Source organism: Chrysochloris asiatica, unplaced genomic scaffold, assembly GCF_000296735.1.
Source record: "Chrysochloris asiatica unplaced genomic scaffold, ChrAsi1.0 scaffold00004, whole genome shotgun sequence".
In the NCBI taxonomy this organism is placed as follows: Eukaryota; Metazoa; Chordata; class Mammalia; order Afrosoricida; family Chrysochloridae; genus Chrysochloris; species Chrysochloris asiatica.
This window is the reverse complement of record NW_006408522.1, coordinates 33,302,151-33,329,428: the sequence shown is the minus strand read 5'-3', so window position 1 is coordinate 33,329,428 and position 27,278 is coordinate 33,302,151. Positions and strand designations below refer to the sequence as shown.

At 47.4% G+C, this 27,278-nt stretch overlaps 1 protein-coding gene across 1 annotated transcript in view; it reads left to right on the top strand.

The window, feature by feature from the left end:
* The window catches only part of STARD9 (StAR-related lipid transfer (START) domain containing 9), a 114,988-nt gene that overhangs the window by 82,617 nt on the left and 5,093 nt on the right, over positions 1 to 27,278 (top strand). Inside the window, exons 21-26 of the mRNA XM_006831888.1 lie at positions 5,557 to 5,747; positions 6,171 to 6,624; positions 8,963 to 18,706; positions 18,863 to 19,039; positions 19,342 to 19,525; positions 19,850 to 19,975. Of these exons, the coding sequence (XP_006831951.1) occupies positions 5,557 to 5,747; positions 6,171 to 6,624; positions 8,963 to 18,706; positions 18,863 to 19,039; positions 19,342 to 19,525; positions 19,850 to 19,975 (10,876 nt within the window). The remainder of the gene's footprint in view (positions 1 to 5,556; positions 5,748 to 6,170; positions 6,625 to 8,962; positions 18,707 to 18,862; positions 19,040 to 19,341; positions 19,526 to 19,849; positions 19,976 to 27,278) is intronic.

The following is a 27,278-nucleotide window of genomic DNA, read 5'->3' as shown; positions in this document are numbered from 1 at the left end:
TATGAGGCAGAGGTTTAAGATGTCCCAAGTGTCCACCATCTCCAAAGGGTACACCACCCCATCATCTCTAACATCAACTACTTTGCCTCCACTCAGTGCTCTCCCTCCTGTTTGTGGGTTTGGTAATTTGTCACAGTGTCTCATAGAACTCATGCGCTGTACTTTAAATGAGGTTTATTAGGAAACTATCTTTAAAATTTCAGAGGAAGCTGTAAGTTCTAGAAGCTAAGTGGCACATACTATGAGTTCAGGACTGGAATCAACTCAGGATGAAGTTCCTCAATCAGGACAGTTTCTTCTTGCTCTCTGCCACCAGAGCCTGCTGGGACCTCACTATCACTATATCCTGCTGGGGGTCTTCTTGGGCCAGTGTTAACAACTCTTGACTCCATGCATGGGCAAGCCCCACTGCAGCCATCTCTGTGGGCTCCTGGTTCCTGCTGTATTGTGCTGCCATCCCTTGCTGTTTTCCATGTTGGATAGCTCTCTGCCTCCTGAGTCTAGGGGGTTCCCAGTACAGGGTCTCAGGGATCAAAGGACACATTCCACCCCAGCTCTTTTTTGATTATAGTGAGGTCCCCACTCTACTCTGAGATTGGCTTTCTTTTAAGCCTAACAACATGGTGAAATTGACAAATCCCCTCATTAGGGTTCCTGTATACCTTATTTACATGATCATGCCTACTCTGATGTGGCGCTGTGGGTTAATGCGCTAGACTGCAAAGTTGGTTGGAACCGCAAGGTCGGTGGTTCAAGCTCACCAGCTGCTCCTTGGAAACCCTATACAGGGTCGTTATGGGTCAGAACCGATTCCACGGCACTTAACAACAACAAACCCGCACAAAAGTATCATTTATCTTATTTGCATTATTAGCAAGCTGTCCAATTTCCTTGGTGGGCCACAAGTACTGTTTGCATAGTCCCAACCAATCTTAGGGTCTCTATGAGTTGAAACTGATTCAACAATAAGCCACAACAAAAAGACCATGGCGAGAAAGGACAATGAAAGCAATCCATCACACCACAGAAGCTCTCAGGTTCTGTCCTCAGCCAGAGTGGCTTCTTCTCCTGGTGTGGCGCTGTGGGCTAATGTGTCAGACTACAGAGTTGTGTGAACTGTGAAGTTGGCAGTTCAGGTTCACCAGCTGCTCCTCGGCAACCCTATACTGGGTCACTATGGGTCAGAATCGACTCAAGGGAACTTAACATAGAAAGATGAGGCTTTCTGCTCCCAGAAAGATTTATAGCCTCGGAAACCCTGTACAGGATCACTATGAGTTAGAACCAACTCCACAGTACTTAACAAAAACAACAACATAGGAGTCTTGGTGTGGTGCTGTGTGCTAATGCACCAGACTGCAAAGCTGTTTGAACTGCGAGGCCAGCAGTGCAAGCTTACCAGCTGCTCCTCAGAAACCCTATACAGGGTCACTATGGGTCAGAACCTGACTTGACGGCACTTCACAAAAACAACAATGTAGAAGATTGGCACAGTGGCAGAAGTGATGGGCACAGGCGTATCGGTGATTGTGAGGTTGGCCCAGGACTGAGCTGGGTTCTGTTCTGTTGTACACCAGGTCACTATGAGTACCGACTTAATAGCACTTAGCAACAACAATAGAAAATCTCAGCAAAGGGTTCAGTACCTGTGAGGTCACTGATGTTAGAAGGCTGTCCAACACCTCAAACACAGGGTTCTTGGGAGAGTTGATGACCTTTGGTGTCTTGTTTCTGAAAGGGATCTACTTGCTTTTTCTTCAGGCCAACAGCATTGGTGGTAGCTAAAGACAGTGTTGGGTCTGACCTTGGCAGTGCAGGTTGTTGAATACAGGGAGCAGAGGTACCCTGACAGTGCATTAGTGTAAGGCAGGTCGTCACAGGAGAGCTGCTGAGGGCCCACAGACAGTGCAAACAGACAAAGGCTTATGGCAAGATGGTCTTAGTGTTGAGGGACTGAGGATTCTCGAGGTGAGGAGTATGTTGGGAGAGATGATTCAGGGTAGAGAGTGTCAGTGACAACGGGGACTCAGCAGGACTAAGGCTGGAGCACTTGTTTTATCCTTTTTGCAGTGAAGTCGTGACAGGAGGCCCTGTTGAAGTAAGGCTTCTACTGAGAAATAAAAGTCTCGTTTTCCCAGAGTTTAGAATTTCACATTGGAGTGAGACAGCTGTGGTTACATCATGGCTCTCTTACGTAAAAGTTATGTCACCTTAAGAAAACAGCCAAACGTGCATGCCTGTTTCCTTACTTCCAGAATAAAGATCCTACCACTCTCTCTCTGGTGACTTGTGAGCAGACTGAGAGTGTGAGTGTGTGTGGTGGACTCACCGGTCTTGTTGTGAGGCATTTCTCAGGAAGGGGCTGCCTCCCTCTCCCTTTCCTGCCTTTCCATCTGAACCCAGCTGACCCACCCAACTCACCCAACCAGCAAACATTGGTCTTCTGCCTTTTATGTCTTCCTAGTACTGTCTCAGGGCACTGAAATGACCTTTCAAAAACACCAAGAATGTACCCTTTCATTCACAGAGGGCTTTCAGGGCCAAGGCCTGCCCACCAACTGCCTCCACTGTCAGCACCAGCTCTGGGAGCCTGTGGGCTGGTCCTGCCCAGCTGCCACCTCTGGGTGGCAGCCCTGGTGGTGGTGGTGGTGTGGTGTGGTGTGGAGTTCAGATCTGTGATTGGACAAAAGAACAATTGGGGAGGGGACTGGGTCAGAGTAGAGGAGAATGCTTGTTGTCAGCTGGGCTCCCAGTTGGGTTCTGTGGCTGCACCTCCAGGAGGGCCTCTCACCCTGCTCTTGGATGGGGGATGGCTCCTAGGTCCCCCGCTTGTCCCAGGCTTTCCCTTGTGTGTTTATCTGGAGGAACATTCGTGGGGTGCCTGCAAAGCTGGAGCTGATCCCAGAGCCAGGGGAAAGTAGCCAGTCGGCCCTTTTCTTATTACAGCAGTGAGCAGTCTATCCAGGGAGTAGTCTGTCCCCGAGAACCATTTGTTGTCTGTGCTGCTGGTATTTTCCCATTGAGAATTTTCGGGGCTTAACCTTAAATGCCTAGAGCTTGGGAGACATTCTTTCTGCCACCTCCTCTGATGTTTTAGTGACTAGATGCTGCGACAGGAGGGGGAGGGGCACAGTGGAGTCCTGCCTCCAAGGGGACCAGACAGCCACTGGAGGATGCTAGCACCACAGATGAGGACAGTCTCCTGGTGGAGACTCTGGTCATTTGGCTGGCAGTGACCTGAAGACTTGTCCTTGGTAATCTACCCAGACATGTAGCATAAGGTCAGTATGTTCTCTTTCACCTGCTCTCTGAGAGATTGGCTCATGGCGTTTAGCAAGGGAGAGGTTTTCAGTCTGACGAGGTGCATATGTTGTGTCTGCAGTGATAACACTAGACAGCTTGTCCTTGGTGGTTCTGTCACTGTTAGAAAGGAAACTGCGTAAGGTCTGCAGAAGGGAGCTGCCACTTTCCTCAGAGAAGGAAGGGTAGTGGGAGCTCTCTTCTAAGGAGAAGCAAATTGTAAATCTGAGGGATGGAGAGAAGACAGCAGAGAGGGGACTTGAGTCATCTCAGGGAATTCCCATTCCCAGCCCATCCCTTGCATCTGGTGGGTCTTAATGAGTTTGTCTAAGACCTCTGGTGGGCTCACTGTGTAATTTGGTGGTTTCTGTGTTCAGACAAAATTTGGATCAGTAACACAGGCATGATACATCTTATAAGAGTTTCTCATTCACTGCTCTTTGTATTTGTGTGGCGTGAGCTGGCTTTCTAGTCCAGGCCTCACATGTGATCATTTTCTGTAGGTTCTACTGTGCATGTTTGCCTTTTGCCCACAGCAATCAGCACAAGTTTTCTCAGGAACACACTCAACTATCTGTCCTGTCCTGGTCCTGGGACCTATTGCAAGTTGAGCCAACCTCTTGGCACCTTCCCAGGGAAGAGATTGTGGTTGTACCAAAGCCCCATTCTGCCCCCATCCACTGATTCACTCTCCCATCCATCCATCCATCCATCACCATCCCCCTAAGACAGTAGTAAGAAATCTTACTTTCTTTTAACACAAGGGCAGTGAACTTCTATAAAGGACTAGATAGCATTTTAGGCTTTGCAGGCCATACCTCCTGAGGCAACTACTCCCATTTGCTGTTGTTAAGTGCTGTCAGTTCTGGCTCATAGCTACCCTGTATAGAGTTTTTGAGGAGAGGGTGGAGGGTTTGAATCACTGACCTTGGATTAGTAGTCCAGTGCTTATCGTACAGTGCCATGCCAAGACTCAGGTTTGTGGGCTGCACAAAAGCACACATCTTAGGCATTATGTAAATGAACGGATGTGTGTATTCCAAAACAACTTGATTTACAAAAACAGGCAGCGGCCAAGTTCTTCAGGCTGTAGTTTTCAGACCCCTTCACTGAGGTGAAGCCCCTGTGCTCTACAAAGTGGCAACTCCCCTAAGAACAGTGAGTCCTTAGAGCTCACTGCTCTGCCTGAGATGGGACCATAGTTGGGGAGCAGTGAGTGAGCTTCTGAGGCTTAGAGTCCTGCGTCCTGGAGCTGGGTGAGAGGACCTGCTTCTGGCTTTTTATCCACCTCAGGCAGATCCTGAGCACTTCTGGCCACTTCTTACCCACTGCCGCTAGGTAGCTCCCAGACAGTTGACACCCTTAGAAATCTGAACATGGATAAAAGTACCCTGACAGAAACAGCATGTGTGGCCCTTTCATAGAAAAAGCTGAGAGTGGCCCCAGGGAAAGTTGGTGTGGAGAAGCTGCCAGTTTTCAGAGGAGAAATTGGACTCACTCACCATCATAGCAGGTGGCGGAATCAAGCACAACCACCCTTTAGAATTATTTCAGAGCTTTTTATGATGGGAAAGTTCAAATATATCCAATTTATTAACTCATGGCTAACCTGGATCAGAGGGGAATCCCAGACCTATCATTTCCCCAGTAAACACTTCTGTGTTCTAACTCCTGAGCCCCATTCCTGGGTCTTCCAATGAGAACAGTAGAGGCCACAGCTCCAGGTCCTCTGTACATACAAACCCTCTCTTCTCGAGCCTGCACTCCCCGGTAGTTGGGGGCTCCTATCTTGGGGTGCAGCAGTTATCTCTGAGCATGTCAGAGGATTTCCAATCCTTCAGTGTTTCTGGGGTTTCTGTTCTATTTAGTATTTCCAGGAGATTGTCAACAAGTACCTTTTTACTCTCTCATTTGTAGGATAAAGCTGCTTAATGTAACTAACATGGTTTTGTTGTTGTTTGAATCTGCTTTACTTTCCTGGTGAGTTTCTTACAAAATGTAGGTTTCCTACAACCTACAACTCTAAGAATAGGTTAGTCTAGTGACCATTCTCCCAATCCTGTACTGTGACATCATGAACTGTCTGTGACACGGTACCTGTTTGTCCCAAGGCCCAGGAGGATGGTAGTTGCCAGAAGTTCAAAGCCCTCTCTACCCTGAATTCAGGGCTCCCTCAGAGGGATTCCGGCTGCCACTGGTTTGTCCTGCACTTGGTTTGCACTTCCCTTGGGTGACCTGTGGCCCCTTCTGTGACAGGAAAGTGCTGGGGGAGCCGTGTGAGGAGACCCACCCGCAGTTGAGGGATGGAGAGACATCCCACAGGGCCCAGATTCACCAGCAGCAGTGCTACGTGGAAGGTTTGAGGCAGCAAATCCTCGCAGGACAGATCCAAGCTGAGCAGGAGCTGGAACTGGACCAGGCTCGCATCAACCAGCAGATTGAAGACAGTAGGTGCCCACCCATCAGGTGTCTGCCTCACCTTGTCTTCCTGCCCTCTCCTACTCACCAGCCTTCTGTAGTCTCTCCTCTCTTTTCTTTGTGATAGTATGGAATCCTCTCAGGGACATGGAGCTGGAGACAATAAGGGAACTCACTTCCCTTTTGTCCCTCAGGCTCCTGGGCCTCCTCCTCACTTCTCATGCACACACTTGTCCCTGCTTCACTGCTGGCGCTGGCACATGCCCTCTGCCATGCTGAGGCTGGGGTTAGTCCTCCCCTTACCCTATGGACCCTGTATTCCCTATCCTCCAGTTCCCCTGGCTAGCTTTTTACTGTAGACATGGCAACCCTGGCTGGAGGTGTCCAAGGCCAGGCAGCCAGGGGCAGGGAGGGATGTGCTGACATTGTCTCTGGTTGTGTTTGGTTGTTAGACCAGCAGTGGCTGCTCAGAGAAGAGACCTGGCTGGCCAGCTTGCAACAACAGCAACAGAAAGACTGTGTAAAAGAGAAAGAGCTTGAGGCCCCTGTGGTACTGAATACTTGGCTTCAGACAGATGCTGAGGTTCAACCATCACCACTAGTCCGAAGCCAGAAGCGGGTGGTGCAGCTGCAGCTCTTGCGGAGACACGCTCTTCGGGCAGCAGAGCGGAACGTCCGGCGGAAAAAAGCCACGTTCCAACTAGAGAGAATCATCAAGAAGCAGAGGTTGCTGGAGGCCCAGAAGAGCCTGGAGCAACTCAAGGTGTTGTGCTGGCTCCAGGATGACAGCTCCCAGGAGCCTGCAGACCAGGTCTCCAGCCCAGATGCCACGGTCCCGGGGCCTCGACGCAGAAGCAAATCAACAAGTTGCAGTTCTTTGAGCCAGTACTTACCCCAGCCACACAGGTACTGCTAATGGTTGCCGCTGGAAGCTTGTGGGAGGCATGGAGTCTTTAGGGCTCTTGGCTGAAGTTTACAGCCTTGTTGTCCAGGCAGTGAGTGTTCTTTGCGTCCTCATGCCTCAGTCTCCTCAGTTTGTGAAATGGGAAGATGTGTTTCTTGATCTCTAACCCACCACTTCTTTTATTCTCTATAGTTTATGTCTTCCAGGACTCAGGCTGCTCCCCTTCTCAGTAACACCTCAACACATCAGCTCTTGATGTCTTCAGCTTCTCTCTCACCAGCTCTTTAATCCCTGGCTGGCCATAGACAGCTCCTCATATATGTCTTCCTATCATCCATCTCATCCTGCCTCAAACTGGAGTCATCCTTCCCACAGGCTGTCCCTCTCTCCCTTCCACGCTACCTGTCACCTCAAGCAGACTCCTGAGCCCACTTTCCAGCTTGGTCTGTACAGCAAGCACTGTCTTTCTGATTCCTGAGTTCAATCCTGGGATCTTTGTTGTTTCTTTTCTCCCTTACTTCTTATCAAGGTGATTTGTGTTTTTGTTTGTTTCTTTCTATATATTGCCTGACAAATTCCTTGGAGCACTAGTCTGTGTCATGTACCTCTTAATATCCTCAGGACTTAGCCCAAGGGCCACAATTAATGTCTCCTATAGTTCTCACCTCTGGCTTTCAGAGGACTGTTGTTACTGTTAAGTGCTGTCAGGTCAGAGGACTAGACAGGATTATTTTTAAAAGCCTTTTTATTGTGAAAAAATTTCAGACACATACAGTAAAATCTGCAAAAGCCAGACCTGTGTAAAGTAGAAACTTGCCAGAGAAGGAATCCTCAAATGATCCGATTGAGTGAGGGAGGGAGGGAAAGGCAGGGTGGAGGTGGGGGTGGAGGAGGGGAGACAGTGAGTCTGAGCCCATGACAGGCGCAAACCTGCGGAACACCATTGAGTTCCAGTTTTCCCCAGTCTAACATATATATGTGCCAAAACTTTGAGAAGAGTGCCCTCTATATGAAGTATTTAATAACAAATTATCCAACTCTTCATTATAAAAATCAGTAGTTTAAAACTAGTGAACAGCTATAGATGGGAGGCTTCCAAAGTTCATGGAAAAATGGAATTAAGAGAAAAAGGAACTTTCCACAAATTTTTTGATGACCCTTTGTATATTAATTTGCACTCTTACTGTGCTTTTGACTGGGCACAGTCTTGTTTTTCCTAGTAAGTTTCCCACCTTTAACAGGTTCTGACTTTCGCAGGTTTCACTGGAGAAAATTGAGAGAATACTATACCCCATCACTCATATTCAACAATGATCAAGATTTATCACATCTTCCCTTTTTCTGATGATATATTTTAAAGCAAATCCCAGACACAATATCATTTTGATCCTACATCATAAAGTATACACCTTTTTAAAATATGTGGACTTTTTTTTTTTTAACTTTGTGAATCGAGTGCAGGTTTACAGACAGGATCATCAGCTTTACATTAAAAATATATATATGCTTTGTTTCATCCCAATGATTACAATTCCCTTCCTGCAACAACAGTCTTCCTACTTCCTTCACAAATGAACAAAGCAAAAATATTTCATGTACACATATGAAACAAAACAAAACATATCTGTTCACGTAAAGGTCCAAAGGGCACATTCTGCAAGCCACCCTCTTTGCCCCCAGGTGCACAGCCTTCCTCAGTCCATGGGCATAGAGCCTGCAGGTACTGTGTGTCTCCTGCCACCGCTTCTGCTGTTGCCGCTTTTCTAGGTAGGAGCTCATGCTCTTCCTTCCTGATGGTCCTGGGATTGTCTGTTCCTGAAATGAAAGATTGATTGCTTCCTCTTTTTAGTTACACATCTTCTACAATTACAGTTGTGCCAATCACACCTAATCCTGCTCACAATCACAACTGAATCATGGAATCCTATCCCCATCATCGCCCATTCCCTTTCACCAGATCCATCTGGAAAAGAGGGAAACTCTTCAGTGGGGATTAGGTCAGTTGTTCTTTAGAATATACTGCTTTATAGATTTGTCTGTTAAACCTATTCCTCATATTTCCTATTAACTGGAATTTTTTTAAAAGTAGTGGTTAATTCCATTCAATCCTTTTAAAAGATAGGGAAAGTGAGGAACAGAGTGTTCCTGGGCTTGTCTGAGAGCCGGGATGATGGGCAATAGTTTCCTTTTGCACCAGTAGACCTTTTTTCTGATCCTAAGACTACAAGAGGCAGTGCACAGGGCTTTTAAAGCAAATGCAGTGGAACTTCATATTCCCTCTGTCAATAGGAAGTCGGGGGGCTCTTCCTGTCTCTGAGATGGCTTTCTTTGTCTCTCTAGCATTCTCCTGCATTGGGATCCCTCCATCACATTACCACCTATGCCTTGTCCTACTCGCCAAATGTCAGAGCAAACGTCCTCAGAAGAGCATTTACTCCAAGCTGCTGCTTACCCTCCATGGATGAGGAGGGTCAACAAAAATGACCTCTGTTCCTCAGGCCAGGGACAGCTCTGTACAGCCAGGCGAGACATGGCCATGAAAGGAGCGTCAGCTCCCAGCACCTGCCTCGCTATGAGCCCTGCATCTGCCAGTGTCCAGGAAATGGAGAGAGTAGGTAAGCAGCCCCGTCGGAAGGTGGCCCAGGACTCAGCATCTCTGAGTCAACCAGCTAACAAGCTAAAACCAAAGGAGGAGGCAGAGGTCCTCACCCCTACCTCCCGGAGCAGAAGGGCTAAGGGAGTAAAAGGATCTGGCTATATGCGAGCCGGGTGGCGAAAAGAAGGGAACCTCTCAACCCACAAGGTTGCCAGAGAAGCCAGTTGCAGCTCCTCTCATCCCCGGGAACCCAAACAGACATCTGGGCGTGGAAAGGCAGCCAAGACTTTCCGGGCAGACTCGAAACCAGCCTTTCCAAGCAGGGCATCGAATAGGCAGCCGAGGGTGCTGGCAGTAGTCAGAGACACTGCCCAGCAGTCCTGGCATTTGCCTCTTGGCAGTCCTTTAAAGTGGCAGCACGGTGCAGGAGACCCAAACACTATGGCCCCACTCACAGATGCCAGCCCTGTAGTAGGTCATGCAGGAGAAAAAGATGGTGGTTTCTCTGACACACATAGCGACTGCTCGGTGGATTCTCTCTCCTGTGACTATGCCAAAGCTCCAGCAATGCTGCTGAAGCCCCAGGAGTCCCAGGGGAAGAAGCTGGGTCTCCCAGAGCCAGAGAACTCTGAAAGTGATGAGAGCCAAATATCTGAAGACTCACTGACTGAAAGGGGTTACCAAAGCCAGAAAGACAGTACTGTGGGTAGTTATGTCACCAGTGACCCTGGCTACCACATGGACAGACTGAAAGCCTCTGAGAGGGACCACACCACACACACAGACAGCGGCTTACTTGCTCACACTCACAAGAGCTTTTCCTTGGATAGTCTGATTGATGTTGAGGAAGAACTGGGGGAAGATCAGCAAGAAGAACCTTTACTTGGTTCACCTGATGAGATGCCCACAGAAACTTTTTGGCACCTGCAGAGTTCCAGTGTGTCTGGAGTAGATCAGGAGGTAACAAGCAATTCATTTTATCTTGATCATCCTCCATTGCAATCCCATTGCAACCCCGCTCCTGAGCCAGCGGCGGAGGCATGCTGCTCAAAAAAGGCCTGCTCTCCCCCAGGCATACTGCCATCCAGAGGGAGCCCGCTGATATCCATGGATTCCTGGTTTTCTTGTGACTCAAAGATCAACGCCAGCAACCCCCCAGGAACAGTGGGATCGTTATGTCTGAGTCCTGATGTCCAGGAATGCCAACCCTGTGGTTGGGAGAGACGAACTATGGAAGAACTGAAGCTGTCAGGTGCGGAAGTTGTCCTGCCATATAGCTTCAAACGGCTCAAAGGGAGTGCTGATCTATCCTGCGATGTCAGAGATGAGTACACAACCTCTGCTTCTGATATGTCTAAACTGTCACTCTGGGAGACTCACCAACTTCTTCAGCCAGAAGCTGATGGCACCTCTCAGGGAAGCTGTGGTCCTGACATTGCAGAGCGGGGCACCTCTGAGGCATCTAACAGCTCTAGTGTGTCCAACGTGTTGGCTGCCTCTGCCGCCTCCCTCACCCATCTCAGCAGTACCTGTGAAAGGAACTGGTCTACCCTTCAGCAAAAGTACCTCCTTGAACTGTCTCATCCTGTTCTCAAAGCCATAGGAGAGCCCAGGCCGGCTTTCCCCTGCCTTGAGGAAGACTCTGGTTCCCTGGCCCAATCTTCTGGCACAGCAGGAGATACTTTCTTGCTGGTTGGACCTGGGCTGTCTAGCAATTTGAATGTCAACCAGTTTTCCATCCATCTAGCTGAAAGTAGGCACTTGAGAGCAGAGAAAGAAGATAGGTTGACTGACAAATCAGAAGGTACTTCACGTTTTTTTAGGATTAGTGAAAAAGAGGTGAGTTATAATGAAACTTCTACAGCTGACTTAGAGTCCCTGGTTTCTGGAATGACAAATACACACGTTTTTGCAGCAGAGATCCCAGAATTGATGGCAGAAGCACATGAAATCAGACAGAGCCATTTGGAAGTGTGCTCTCAGGGGGGCAGGACTCCTGCACCAATGGCTCCCTCTGATAACTATGTCTCCCTGGAGACCCCTTGTCACGGTAATGGCGCCATGACCATCAAAGACCACCACTGGTCCCAAGGCTGGGCGCCTCTCAGGAAGAATATAGCAAGCCAGACAGGGCAACCAAGGTACAACAGCCACCACGCACTCCTGGAAGAAGATGCAGATTGCCAGGAGAGCTCCCAAGACACACAGTTTTCCTTTGCCGTTCCATCGGAATCAGAGCTATACCTGCCCCGTGCTCCCTGGGATCCGTTTCCATCTTCCCTGCAACCACCTCCCTTGGAAACATTTTATGTGACCAAAAGCAGGGATGCCCTAACGGAAACTGCCTTAGAGATTCCAGCGTGCAGAAAAATGAGGGTACGTTCGCCACCTCTCAGGGAAGCCTGGGGTATCAGTCATGACCACCAAATCTGCCACGATGCTTCTTTAAAGAAGAAAAGACCAGTTCTCTTGCAAATCCAAGGCTCTGAGATGGCCCTATCTCAGCAGGTCACAGCACAGAGGCCAGCTGATCTGAGCACTAGGGACACTGTCAGAGAAGTAGGGAAATGTCCTACCAGTCGTCGAAAAGAAAGCCATAATTCTATTTCCGTTGCTCAGAACAGACATATTTTCTCATCTGTTGGCACAAGAGCATATAAATTAGAAAATCAAGTTCGAATTTTAAATAAAAAAGACCAGAACCAGGCCTTCGACATGAACAGACAGTTTTCTTCTAGGGCCAGGTCTGATTTTGTCTATAAAAACATCAATTTAGGGCTTGAGAAGAACATGCTAGGAGAAACGGCTATTTCTTTGAAGTGCAGGCCAGTAGATCACAGTGCCAACAGCCAAGTAATAGTGAGTCAGGATGAGAACCCTGCCCACAAGTGGGAAGGGAAGATTGAAACTGGGCATCTTAGAAAAGCTCTCCATCCTAAAGACAGCTCTGATGAGTTTAAGCTTCCAGGGATATACTGTACATATGAAAGATTCCAGACAGTTCCATCCATTCCAGAAAGAAACCTCAATGAGTGCAAGCAACCTAGAAAGTCACAAGAAAGGACAAAGGAAGAATCTTCTGGAAAAAGACAGAATAAAAGGGTTAATAATGATGATGAAATGGCTAGGCTAATTAGGAGTATAAAGCAGCTAGAACATAGCCTCTTGGAAATTGGATCCAAGCAGAGTAAGCATCTACATGCTTCCCACATTCCAGGAGTCAGTAAAGAGAGAGTGTTCCAGGACCACGAGAAGGCTGACCATATCCTGAGGCCAGGTAGTCCTCGAGACCACTTGTCCTTCAAGGATCAGTCACCTTCTCCAAAAGAGCATGTCATCTTGAGGGATAGTGAAGCCAGAGAAATGAAGGAACTTAGCAGTTGCCTTAGGAAAGATCCCCGGGTGCAGAGTCCCTTCAAGACAAGAGAGTGTATAGAAGAGATCCAACTTGTGAGAGAGCCCACTCACTCAGCTGCATTAGATAGTTCTGCCAGGGAAGCGTGGGATTATTTAGGGACATGCACAGCTCACAGAGATCCCACCGAGACTTCCATTCACCCAAGGAGAAGGACAGCATTGGCCAGAACTTTGCCATTACAGCCCTGGCAAGAGAAAGCTTCCCAAAATGAGTGTCAGTTGTTCGGTGCATCAATTAGCCCCAAAGGGCAGCCCTATGATTTGACAGGTCTTGAGGAATTGGAAATTGTGGGAGGTTTCCAAGAAAACCACGTTGCTGAACACACAAGCAGTTCTGAGCAAGAGCAGCTAAAAGTTCAAGGCAGGATTGGAGAAATTAATATGCAAATGGGAGGGAGCCTACAAGGGGAAAATAAAATGGGCTCATCAACTCAGAAACTTCTTAGTCCAAGCCTGCTTTGTATGAGCAGGTTTTTCAGCCAGGAGACTGTCTGCCCATTGCTGAGCCAGACAGACACATCAACAGCTGCTTCTTACCAAGACCTGATGAACACGGTGCCCTTCAATTCTCCAGGGTTGCCACAGAGCTATTTTTATGCACCTGACACTGTAGGCATCTTTTCAGTTGACTATGTGCTGGATCCCACAGTGTTTAAGATTCATGACAGTCCCTTGGTACCTCGAGTTGAGCATCAGGACCAGAGTGGAGACACCAGAAGCTACAGTCCTCCGGGACATGTTAGAGGGATCACCTCTGTCTCACACACTGCTTGGTGTGGTCCTACGATCTCCATGGCTCTAGGATCTCTCGGTCAGTCTAGTATTCCAGAGAGCATTTCCCTTGAGGAAGAGGACAGGACTTTAGCAAGCACCAGCCCCCCAGACCAGGGAGCAGGTCTCAGAAGCACCTTCATGGACGTGAGTATCAGGGAGGGTTTTGATTCTGCAAAAGAGGCAGCTATACAAAAAGAAAGAAAGAGTCCACTGAGGTGGGTCTCTAGCCAACATGAAAACAAAGTTGGCGGCCCCTTTGAAGAGGGTGACTTCCAAGACAGAAAGACAAGGCAGAAAGCAGAGAATGATGCCGAGAACTTCAGTCTCACCAGTGATAACATCTCAGAACCTGCTTCCCTGACCAAAGTTTCCAGTCCAGAGCCCAGGGTGTGGGAGCACTCTGTCCATGCATCCTTGTGCCTGGCTCTGTTGAAAGAGGTCAGACAGGCAAAGGCCCAGGGAAAACAGCTTAATAACTTTGTGGCTAGGAGGACAGTCTTTCCTTACTATGAGACTTTACTAGAACCAGAGTGTTCTTCCAGGGTGCCTGGGATGCCTCAGTATAAACAGATGGACCAGCCAGAGTGGACCAGAGCCAGAAATGAAGGAGAAGCACAGGAATTTCATGTGAGAGCTCTGTCTCCTGAACCAGGACATCTGTTGGTGGATGAGAGGAAAATTCTTCAGACCACACCCCTCCCTGTAGAGGACTTCCAACTTCTGCCCTCCTCAGAAACTCATGAAGGGACCTGGCTTCCCTCACAGGCTGCCTCCCCGGCTGCCCCTGCTTTAGACAACAGCCATTTCACTGGAGAGCTGAGACATCTCCTAGGGGGAGGTAAACAGTTTATATGTAATTCAAGTTCTTCTGAAATCATTGAGAAGAAAGAAGCAACCAGAAAACCTTTCTCTCCTGGTCCTTTGGACTCAGAGGAGGGTAGGAGAGTAGAACCACAGAAAGTGGTGCCTGCCTTGTCTTCTCAGGCCCCCTCATATGACCCTGAAATAATGCCACATGCACCAAGTGAGCGAGCCATATGTGACACTGCAGATGGTGCTCCCCCTGACTGTCAGGAGAGACGCCCAGAGCAACAGGAGCTTAGCACCCAAGAGCCCCCCTATGGAGGAGGATCAGGGAACTTCTTAGTGTCTAAACAGGAAGGAAAAAGCACTTATTTTGAAAGTCAGTCTGTACTTTCTGATCAAAGTTCTGCAAGTGTCTCAGGACCAAAGCAAGACCATGTCCAATGTCTTGATGCAACAGGTTTAGAAGATGTCATAGGCTTAGAAGATGGGAGAGCAAGTCCTAAACCAGGGGCCCTCAAGCCTGGAGTTGTGAGAAGGGGTGAACTTGAAGAGCCCTCTCAGCAACAGTGTCCAAACAGGAACGGGAGTGTCGGGTCTGGGATTACAGAAACCTGTAGATCTGGCAGCAGACATCCCAGGTTAAGTTCATTGCCAGATCCAAGAGCTAGCCTGGAGCCTGGGGGCGTTGGGGACGAGGCCCCATTTAGGTGCGTAGGGGAAACTTTCCATTGTGCCAGCTCCGGGAGCATTGATGGCAGCAGAGCTCTTCCTTCCCTGCAGCTCAGTGATGCTCAGCCTGGTGCTGTGCACACTTGCTCTCCCTGTGCCATCCCCTTACTGTGTCATGGAAGTGGTGACCAGGAGAGGGACACTTCCCACCCACCCTGGATAGTACCATCCAGGACCTATAGTGGTGACAAGAGAAGAGCAAGCCATTCCAGGGAACCCGATATGCTCTTGGCACATGGCCTGAAGCCCACAGACATGAATCTGGAGTTGGAGCCAGCAGATTACAGCACTTTGGAGGCCTCGGTGACAGCTGCTGTCTCATCTCCAGCTCAAGGTTGCAGTTCTCCTTTGGCTGCTGACAAGAGGACGGGTTCCCTCGCCCACTCAACTGCTGAGAAAAGCTCAAGGTCAGCAGAGGGTCCTGAGAGAAAGTCTGAGAAGAGAGCCAGCATTGAGTCTGAGAATGTACCACCTCTAGGCATGTGCTCTGAGCCACTGAGGAAGTTTCAGGACAGCTATTCCAGAGACCAGAACTCAGTAGTATCTCAAACCAAGCCAAAACCACCCACAACAAATAGAGGTCCAACTGCACAGAACTTCAGTGAAAGGTCTGTTGAGAATGAGCTGGTGGCAGAACCACAGTGTCGTGGATGTTTAGAAAATACCTTTAGATGCTTCTCAGAAAGGTCACAGCTTTCCACAGAGTCCAGAGATCACAGTGCCTTGGATTTTCAAGCCAAGTTTGTAACAAGCTTAAAACATGTCAAAAATCCCCGGGTTGATAGTCCCTGGGAGGAGGAAGAGCAGCAAAGAGACCCTGCCCAGGACAGCAGTTGCCCACCTTCAGATGAAGATGGCTTGGGCGGTCAACTTAGAGATGCCAGGACAGAGGAGGAAGTCGTGCCCCAGCTGGAAAGATTGTCATCAGACTTTGAAGATTCAGCCATTGTGGGTTTGGGGCAAAGCAGGCTGGGCCAGCCCTGCTCTGTCAGGGAGCAATGGTCTTCCAATCATCGGGGCTCAGTTCCTGTGATTGCAATTGCCTGTCGCCCCAAATGCTCCTTCAGGGCACCCCCCAGACCACAGTTCTCTGTGGTCAGCTCTTCCCGATCTCTTCAGGAGCTGAACTTGAGTGTGGAACCTCCTTTCCCGACAGATGAGGACACACAGGGAACTAACAGATCATGGAACCCACATCCCAAGGACTGCTCAGGAGAGGTGACGGCCAGAGCTGCTCGGAAAGCTGGGGACTGCAGCCAGAAGGGCTCATCTAATTCCAACACTAGGACTGCTGATCATGGGCCATTAAAACCTGTCGCCTTGCTGTACCCACCATCTTCAGCTCCCTCATGTATGCCAACCCCATCTATCCTGACCAGCTGGATGCCTGGCACGCTGAAGCAGGCCCACAAGGGAAGGCCTGAGAAACCTACTGGCCAGAGCAGGCCACAGTGCCTTCCTGAGGCAGACAAAAGAATGTTACATGTTGTCTCCAGTGACATCAGTCCCTGTGTTCTGCCCTGGTGTTCAGACAGGCCTGAGTGCATGAGCTGGAAGCAGTTTGTGTTTGGCAGTGCAGTTGATGTCTCCAGCAGCCACACAGTCCAGGGCCTGACATCATCCAACGTGGCCTGGAGTTCCAGCATGGACAAGGGTCTAGAAAACCAGAACACCCCCTTTCACTCCCATCTCAGCTCCTGTGCCAATGCCCAGAACCTGTCAAGCACACACAGCAGCACTGAGAATGCCCAAGCTTCAAATGAAGCTTCAAACATATGGGACCGCCACACTGTGACAGGTCCTGAAGGAGCAGACCAAGGGTCTCAGTTTAAGGGCCCCCCTGATGAAGCAGGCTTGGAGAGCAAACCCTCATTGCCTGGAGAACATGCTGCAGGTCCAGTGGATGAAATGTTGCTGCTGTATCCATCAGCTGCAGACCACATTGGGGGGCAGGCCAGAGTGGGCACCTTGGAGCAGGGCACGCAGACCCTAGGCTCCAGGCTCCACTGGAGTCACACCGATGCCACCTCTGCTGCACCAGAAGCCAGTGCTTCGTTAGCCTCTCCTCTGGCCTCATGGACCAGCATGCACAACCTCTCTCTCCACTTGTCTCAGCTTCTCCACAGTACCTCAGAGCTGCTGGGGAGCCTCTCGCAGCCAAGTATGGCCAGAAAGGAGCCAAATACCAAGAAGTCTCCAGGCGAGGCCCCACAGGCACATAGGATGGATGGCTGTACTCAGACCACTGCAGATAAGGGTAGCCAGACTGACCTACCCTCACTGCCTCTGCCCCTCCAGCCACCAGAGACCAACCCTCAGAAAGTCAGTGTGATACTTGAAGTGCTGGGCTCAGATGTCTCAATGGCACCAGAGAAGAGACAGGCAGAAGAAACAGAATGGAAAGTGGCTGGGCCCTCAGATCTCCAGAAAGAAAGCATTCACTGCAGGCCGCAGCAGCCTCTGGTCACTTCATCCCGTTTGAGGTTTCAGAAAGAGCCCCTTGAGCAGAAGCTCTCTCCTTTGAGCCTCCAAGATTCTCCCACTGTTTTCCTGCCTCTTTGCTCCCAACCAGAGACATCCTCTTGCCTGGTTGCCAGCAGCCCCAGCCCCAGTATCTCTCGCTCCTCAGGGCTCTTTCCCAATACTGCAGAGGCCACTGGGGAGCCTCGGCTCCAGAAGATACTGGGCCTCCCAAGTGCCTTGTTGGTGGACAGGGCCTCCTCCCCAATCCTCACACTTAGTGCCAATGCGCAGGGGTCAGGCTTCCTCCCAGGCTCAGTAACTCCCTCAGCCCCCTCAGCCCCACCTCTTACAGGCCACCAGAAACTTGTCTCTAGCCCAGACCTTCCTCTTGATGCCCCCACACCTCCCATGGGTCATTACCCGCAACCCAGTGATGAGTTGAGTGACTCCCAAAGAGGCGAGGCTGTGTGTGGAGAAGGCGGCAGCTCCTTAGAAAGGAGGGACAGGACAGCCTTCCTTGAGTTACACATGTTAGACAGCCCACAGCCTTGCCCAGAACGCCAAGCTGGTATTTTAGGACAGTCTCCTCAGCAGCTTGAACCTGGGACCACCCAGGCGGTGCCCACTTGGGTACAGAAACTGCCACTTCCCCTGCTGAGGAACAGAAGATGGATGCTGGCTAAGAGTGATGCGAATGAGGAGGTGGTTTCTCCAGAGTGTGACCCACTGAGCAGCCGGGGTCCAAGTCGATCTCTGGAGGTGTCCTCTCCACAGGGAGACACAAAGCACCTCAGCCCCTGCCCAGGCTCCGAGTTGACTGATATCACAGGTCTCCAAGATTCCACCTCGGGCCCAGCTAGGGTTTGCCAACCTGAGCGGCTGCTGAGCCCTGATTCCCAGACGTGCTCAGCCCCTGTACCCTCACACCACAGCTTGGGGGACCTTCCAGTGCATAACAAATTCAGTAACTGGTGCGGGGTTTGTGATGACTCTCCTGGGGGGTTGAATATGACCAAGGAGTTGGGGACCGGATGTGATATCAGCTCTGAAGACCAAGAAGAGAGGCCCCCACACACTCCTGAGGACCAGAGCCAGATTCCCAAGTGGACCCAGAGGGAGCAGATCCCTCTGCAAGTTGGGGCCCCGAACTTCTCTGTCAGCACGGAACTCACAGAAGCGAAACTGCACCACGGCTTCGGGGAGGCAGATGCCCTGCTACAAGTGCTGCAGAGTGGGACAGGGGAGGCACTGGCTGCCCACGAACCTGTGCACTCCGGCTGGGAGGAGCTCTATGCTCGGTAAGGGCCCTCACCGGAGGGCAGGGCTGGGCTGAGAGGAAAAAGCCCTCAGTCCTTCCCCAGCCCTGGGATCTCCTGGGAACCAGGGGAAGGGTCTGTAAGGTAGAGATGGGCATTCAGGGCCAGCTTCAGTGAATCGACCACATTTTGTCTCAGGCAAAAAAAAGCCATCCAAACCCTCTGGAGAGAGCGGACTGATCGACTTCATAACTTCCGCCGGACACGAAGTCTGAGTCCCCAGAAGCAGTTGAGCTTCCTATCCAACTTGGACTTCCCCAGCCGGCGCCGAGAATATCTGCAGCAGCTGAGAAAGGAGGTTGTGGAGACCACCAGGTAAGGGAGGCCCAGGATCCTGTGGGGAACAGGCTGTGTGGGAGGGGCGAGGGGCTGGGTAAACAGGCTGGAGTTATTAGCATCCTGGAGAGTGGAGGCCACAGCTTTCTCTGCAAGGAAGGACCCAGGAGACATGCCTGGACGGGCATGTGGAAAGGAGGTTGGAGGGAGCAGAGGTGAGAGGTTGACTGGGCAGGAGCACCCTCTCCTGAGGATGTAAAATCAAACTCCTAAGACCCTGAGTTAAACGGGTGGATAGGCCATGTTAGAAGGCCTCTCTCTGCCCTTGTGGTCCTCCCCAGGAGCTCAGAGGCTGCACCTCGGTCTGCTCATTTGCCCTCTGACATCGAGCTGATGCTGCGAGACTACCGACAGGCCCGAGAAAAAGCCAAAGTGGAGATTGCTCGGGCCCGGGACAGGCTTCGTGAGCAGACTGAACAGGAGAAGCTGAGAATCCGCCAGCAGATTGTCTCCCGGCTGCTGAGGGTAGGGAATGGGAGTTGCAAGACTTGAAATCTGGGGCGTACCTCAGGCCGGGCCAGCCTCCCCTAGGCTGCCTCTGGGACCTGGGGCATGGCACATGGAAGGCACACAGAGCCCTGGTGCCAGTTTGGAGCCTGTGTCTAGGAGGAAGTGGCTTTGGGATGTAGGCTTATGGAATATGAGGAATGGAGACTTTGTGGAAGGGGGAGGCTATGAGGCTGAGATGGGGAGCTTCTGAGAGGTGAGAAGGGGTGGCTTGGGGGTTGAGAAGTGGGCAGTAAAGGTTTGTGCATCAGAAACTGTGTTAGGTTGTCCTGTCCTTCCCAGGAAGAGGAAAAACTACACACACTGGCCAACTCCAGCCCCCTGTGCACTAGCTCCAGTGGAAGTCTCTCCTCTGGCTACAACAGCAACCCGACCTTGTGTGGCCAGCTCCCATCCCCAGATAGCCTGGTGAGTAGCTGGTCCATGTGGAGCATGAACCCTGAGCCCGGACCACTGAGACAGGAGTTTGGGCAGGAAGGTCTGTCCCTTGGGGTCTGCTGCTGCCATGAGCCCTTCCCACGAGTTGCAGCCTTGCACTTCCCTTCAGTTCTGTCTCCTCCTCCCTCTGTATAGTCATTTCCTCAACAAATAGGCATCACCAAGGCACTGGGAATACAGCGGGTGAGCAAAACTGCACTTTTCCTTAAATAGACTGTTGTTGTGAATTCCAACTCATGGCAACTCCATGTGTACAGAACAGAGCAGCTTCATAAAATTTGTTAAACTGATCTTCCAGAAGCAGGGTCAGGCCTGTCTTCTGAGATACCTCGAGGTATCTTTTGGCTAGTCGGCAAGCACTTAACTATTTGTGCTTAAGTGGGTCAGGGACTATTGTTGTAAAATGCCACTGAGTGGGTTTGGGTTCTGACTCACAGGCATCCTGTATAGGGTTTCTAAGGAGCATCTGGTGGGTTTGAACCACTGACCTTGTGGTTCACAGTCCAGTGCTGATCCTATAGCACCCTACCAGGAGTCCCAGATAATTTTATTATTATCTAATCATTGTTGCTGTAAGTTCTATGAAGAAGGTGTGCTAAGTCAACACAAAGCAAGGGATCTGACCTAGTCTGGAAGGTCTGAAAAATGTGTTTAAGCGAAGACCAGAGTTTAGCGGCAGTGCTGTTGGGAGAACAGCCTTCCAGGGTAAGAGCCCAGCAAGAGATGCCTGAGGAAGGAAGAATTTGAAAAGCTAAGAGAAAATGAGTCTAGAGCGAGAATGGGACAGGGCATGAGAAATGACTAGAAAGACCAGGTCAACTCTACTGAGCATTCTGGCCCCTTTCTAGAAGGCTGCTGTAAAGCTTTTAAACAGAAAAATAAAATCAGACTGCGAGAGAAGAGGCAAGGGGGCCATGGGTGGTCCCTGGGTGACTGTGGTATCGTCCAGTAAGTGGAGGACTGCTTGGTTTGGGTAGTGAGCAGAAGTGCTGTAGTGGAGGAAGGGAGGAGGAGTGGAGCTCAGCACTCATCTCTGGCTTGAGCAACTGAAGGGGCGGTGATGTCAGTGGGAGTCAGGGGCTTGGAGGAGGGAGGACCGTTGGTGAGGAAGTGCCTGTAGAGCTCTCAGGTTGACAGCTGAGAATCCAGACATGGAGCTCAGAGGTCAGGTCTGCTTGGGGGGACGGCAAAGTTGAAATTCATTTTACATGGTAAACCAAGTAGTGGCAAAGGTTGTGATGTATAGTTTATAATCTTTGTTTTATAATAGCTTTGTGATTTCAGTTTGTAGTTGTCTTCCTTGAGCCATTTGTTAAGAAAGGTATGTTGTTAAGTGCCGTCGAGTCATTTCTGACTCATAGTGTCCTTGTATAGTAGGGTTTCTGGGGAGTGGTGAGTTTGAACTGCCAACCTTATGGTTCAGATGACCTTGCAGTCCAGTGCTTATCCTACAGCACACCACACCAGGACCTCCTAAGAAAGCTATATATGTATATATATTTTTTTTAATAATGTTATTCTACTTCAACAATTTTATGCAAATTGTTTTGTGCCATAAGTTACCATTTTTACAATGTGTCAGCATTCTCCTGATTTCTGTTTTGTTTGATTTGTTTCCATTAATCTAGTTTCACTTCCTCTCCTTGGGTTCTCATCTTTGCTTTGGGGTAGATGCTGATTGTTTGGTCTCATAATAGAGTCCTGGTGTGGGACTGTGGGTTAATGCACTGTACTGTAAAGTCAGTTTGACTCACAAGGTCAGCGGTTTAAGCTTACCAGCGACTCCTTGGAAACCCTATTCAGGGTCGCTATGGGTCAGAACCAACTCAAGAGCACTTAACAACAGTTAATTGTTTAAAGTAGCACATTGTTTTTGTTAAATGATGCTGAATGGGTATTCACTCATATCAACCCTGAGTAGAATTTCAGAGGCTGTAAATCTTTGTGGGAGCGGAAAAGCCTCATCTTTCTTCAGCAAAACAGCTAATGGGCTCGAACCACCCACTTGGTGGTTCACAGTCCAGTGTTTATTCTATAGATTCATGAGTAATAAGATAATTTTTTAATAAAAAGCTTTTTAGTAGAAAGGTTCTTGTTTTCTGATTTTGTCAATTTTTAGTTTGCTCTTAGAGAATTTATGATTTCAAAGAAAAATATTTAAGTTACTAAGGTTTTATTGGCATGATTATTACATGGAATTTAATTTTTTAAATCTGTATAATGTTCTCTGTGTTCTCTCTGCTTTGGGGTCCTTAAGGGTCGCCTATCTGGTGATTTAAACTTTTTTTTTTTTTTTTAATTGTCTTTCCTGTCACCCAAGTTAACATATCTATCCTCTGTCCATTGAATAATTCTCCCTTCCCTCTCACCCATGGTAACCATCATAGAATGTTTGTTCAAGGAAAACTTTTCTTAAGCTTTTTACATTACTCTCATGCAGTATGTCCTTTTTTTTTTTTAGGTTTTTATTGTGAACTGAGTGAAAGTTTACAGGGCATATCATCAGTTTTACATTCAACAAATCATACATCTTGTTTCATTACAATGATTATAATCCCCTCCATGTACCTTCCATGTTAGCTTTTTTAAAACAAACAAACAAAAAACCATTCAGGCATATATAATAATTTACAACTTCAAAAGGGCACATTCTGCAGTTCTGCCTCCTGGCCACCAGCTCTTAGTCCCTCTCTTCCCATGAATCTAGAGTCCTCAGCCACTCCCTCTCTCCATGCCCCCATCTCTGCCTCTGTCTCTGGCTCGCTGCTTCTCTGGATAAGGTCCTGCATTCTGCTTTTGCGCTTCTCTCTTGATGGTCCTAGGGTTCTCTGTTTCTGGACTGTAAGATTAACCACTCCCCTGTTTTTGTTACAAAACTTATTTCTACCTTACAATTGTGACAGTCGCAATTAGTCATGATAACAATTATTCACTGTTGAATCTTACGAATCTTATCCCCATCTCTTTTCACCAGACCCATCTAGACAAGATGACAGCTATTCAGTGGGGAATGTTTCTTTACCCGCATACTCTTAAACTAAACTCCCTCTTGAAACCTTGTAAGCCAGTCACTTCGTGCCTTTTTTGCCCCTCATTTTAGGTAGCCAAATGTCTAAGTTGCCCGTTCCTATCTACCCTGTGTACAGAGGGGATAGATAGCATCGATACTTGATGTGAAGACTCTTTTTTCCCTCTCTGTTGGTATTTAGAGTAACTACCGCTCTGAGTATAGGTCATCAAATTGTAGCAATTTACCCTTGTTTCTTTTATACAAAAAAAAAAAAAAAAAAATTTTTTTTTTTTTTCATTCTTCCTTTAGTCGAGTTCTGATTATCGAGCCATCGAGGGTAGGTCAAAAGGGTACTGTCTGCAAGTTTGGGTGTTCTTGTGCATCTACCCTCACTTCATATCAGCTGGATGCTTCACTCTCAGCTCTAGGTCTCTGTGGCTAAGTCATTGTCCATGGGCTCAAGTGTCCTCAGGTCTCATCACAATTTGGACCAGCCAGCCCTTTCTCTCTCATCTCCAGGTCAAAGGGATTCAATGGACTGGGGTTGAACTCAGCCTATTTCTTCATTGATGCCTTTCTGCCTCTTCCATTCACCAGTAGACCAATGTGGTCGCTAACAAGTTTACATGCTTGTGTATGTCCTTTGAATAACAGTCTTAGAGGGGAGTTTGTCCTGAAGGCACTTGATTGCTAACCTTGATGTCTTCCTGGTGAACAGCTTGCTTATTCTTTTAAGGTTTTTATTGTGGATTGAGTGAAAGTTTACAGGGTACATCATCAGTTTTACATTCAACCATTCATATGACTTGTTTCATTACATCATCAGTTAACAGTGTTTCTCTCTATCCTCTTTAGTTGTTTTTTTTTTTGGGGGGGGGGAACTTTGCCTTTTTGGAATTTACAGTCTCGGCTTTTAGGGAAGGTTTTTACATTTAGGTATTCCAATCAGTTATAGGCAGAAGACGGACTTACTAGCTTTCTATGGTGATGTTTCTGGTTATTCCTTTCTATCCCCCTTCAGTGTCTATTTTATACTATAATGCAAGGAAAACCAAGATTCAAAAGACATCCAATGTAGTGTATACCCTTTGGATGGTTGATGATGCATGGAGGGGATTGTAACCATAGCCATGAAATTATATACTATAGGATGAATGTAAAACTAACGTTCTCCCATGTAAACTATCACATAATTCACACCAAAACATTAAGAAAAAAAAAATTAGTTGGCTATATGTAGATGGGTTAATTTCTGGATTCTCGATTCTGTTTCATTGATCTATGTATCTTTCATTGTACCAGTACCAAGCTGTTTTGACCATTGTAGCCATGTAATAAATTTTGAAGTCATCTCTGCCCATTTTTTAACTGGATTATTTAACGTCTTGTTGAGGTGTTGAAGTGTTCTATACATTTTAGAAAGTAGTCCTTAGTCCTTTCCCTTTGTCTGATAAGTCATTGCCAAGAATTTTTCCACAGCCCGTCTGTGGGCTCTTTTTACTTAATTTAGCGAAACCCTTTGATACACATAAGTGTCTAATTTTTAGGAGGTTCCAGTCATCTATTTTTTCTTCTGCTATTTGTATGTTTTCAGTTATGTTTGACAGTATAAGTATGCCTTGTATCAGAGCCCTTAAGTTTTTCTTATATTTTCATTGATGATCTTCATAGTTTTAGGTTTTATATTTAGGTTATTAATCCATGTTGAGTTCATTTCTGTATGTGGTGTGAGATATGAGTCTTGTTTTATTTTTCTGCAAATGGATTTCCAGTTTGTGAGCACCATTTGATGAAGATGATCTTTCCCCCATATTGGTCCTTTGTCAAAGATCGACTGACTGTAGGAGAATGGATTTACTTCTGGGTTCTCAATTCTGTTCCACTGATCTATGTGTCTTTCATTGTACTAGTACCAGACTATTGTGGCTGTGTAGTAGGATTTGAGACCCTGTGTAGGAGGCCTCCTACTTTATTCATTTTTAGTAATATTTTGCTTATCCAAGGTCTTTCCTTTCCTTATAGTGATTAGTTTTTCCATCTCTTTACAGGATGATGTTGGAATCTGGATTGGGATTGCATTATATCTATGCATTGTTTTGGGTAGTGTTGACATTTTTAAAACGTTAAATCTTCCTATCCATGAGTGTGGGATATTCTTTCATAAGCATTTCATCTTTGGGTGACTATTGTAAATGGTATTGTATTCTTAATATTCTTTTCAGAGCTCTATTAGTATAAAGGGATACAACTGATTTTTGTTTAATCTTGTACTCTACTATTTTGCTGAATCTTTCAGTGAGTTCCAAAATTTTTGTACTAAGTCTGGGATTTTCTGTGTAGGTTCATATCATCTGCAAAAAGAGTGTTACTTCTTTGCCAATTTGGATGCCTTTAATTTCCTTTTCTTGCCATATAGACTTCCAGAACAATATAGAATATGAATAGTGATAAAGGGCATCCTCTCCTGGTTCCTGTTCATAGGGGAATACATTGAGCTTCTCTTATGTTAAGAGTGATATTGACTATTGGTTTTGTATGTTGTTGAGAAATTTTCCCTTCTTTTCCAATTTTGTTGAGTGCTTTTATCAGAAGTGGGTATTGGATTTTGTCAAGTGTCTTTTATCAATTGATACGATCCTGTGGCTTCTCTCCCCCCCCACCTTTGTTTTACTTATATGGTGGATTATGTTGATTTTCTAATATTGAACCACCCCTGCATACTTGGTCTGAATCCTACTTGGTCATTATGTGTTATGTTTTTTGATAGGTTGCTGGATCCTACTGACGGATTTTATTGAGAATTTTTGCATCTCTGTTCATGAGGGGTATTCTATATTTCTATATTTTCCTTTTTGGGGGATTTGCATGCTTTTAGTATCAGGGTTATGCTTGCTTCATAAAATGAATTCAGGAGTTTTCCACCCTTTTCTGGAATAGAATTGGCGTTAGTTGCTATCTCAATGTTTGGTAGAATTCACCAGTAAATCGAGGCCCAGACATTGTATTGTTGGGAGTGTTTTAATGACTTGATCAATTTCTTCTCTTGTTACAGGTCTGTTGAAAATTTCTACTTCAGTGTTAGCCTAAGTAGGTCATGTGTTTTTAGAAATTTGCCTATTTCTAGAATTTCAAATTCGTTGGAGTAGTTTTTCGCAGCATTGTGTTACCCTTTTTATTTCCATTGGTTCTGTTGTGACATCACCCATAACATTCTTAATCATGCTTTTTGTATCTTTTCCTCCTTCTCTTTTATTAGATTTGCCAATGGTTTTTCTATTTTATTAATCCTTTCAAAGAACCAGCTTCGTGTTTTGATTCTTTCTATTTCTATTTCACTTTTGTTACTCTCAGCTTTATTATTTCTTCTTGTGGCTGTAGGCTTCCTTTGCTGCTCTACTTTGGGATGTATATGGGTCTCCTAATCATTTGGAAGACTTTAAAACATTCTTTTGAGATCACTTTTACATCTTTAAAGTCTTGAGCTAACCCTTTTAAATTATATGTTTTCACTTTGTCTATAAAACCTGGAAACGTTCAGTATCATTTACCTTTATCTTTTTTTTAGTGACAGTGTTTCTGCATTGTTTATAATGTTTGTATTCACTGTGTTGTTCTAGCCCTTGCATATTTATTCTCAAGTGCTCACTTCTAGTCCCTTTGCCTTTTTTTTTTTTTTTACTTTTCATTGTAATTTGGATGAAGGTTTACAGAGCAGATCATCAATTTTACATTCAACAAATCATATGCTTCATTTCATCTCAGTGACTGCAGTCCCCTCCATATATCATCACTTACCCACTTCCTCCTTGTGCTTCTTTTTTCCATTCTACCTTTCTCCACCTTTCTGAACTTTGGGTAAATGATGCTCTTTTGATCTCAAATGACTGATCTCACTTGTATTGTTGTCCCCCCTACATACCGATTGCATGGCTGAAAACTGAGTCATGGTCAGGAATGGGAGATGAGTTCAGTTCCAGACTTAAAGGTGGCAACCAAGGGCCATAGTCTCAGGGTTCCATCAGTCTGACCAATAAGTCTGCTCTTTTTTATGATCTTGAGTTTTCTCCCACTCTATGCAGGACCTTCTAAAATCCTTTTTGTAGCCGTTGGTAGTAGTAACCAGGCACCAGCTTGTTCATTTAGTCTCGGGGTTGTGGAAACTCACGTTCCTACGCTCCACTAGTCCACTGGACTAACTGCTTCCAAGCATTCCCCTAACTCACGTTCCTACGCTCCACTAGCCCACTGGACTAACTGCTTCCA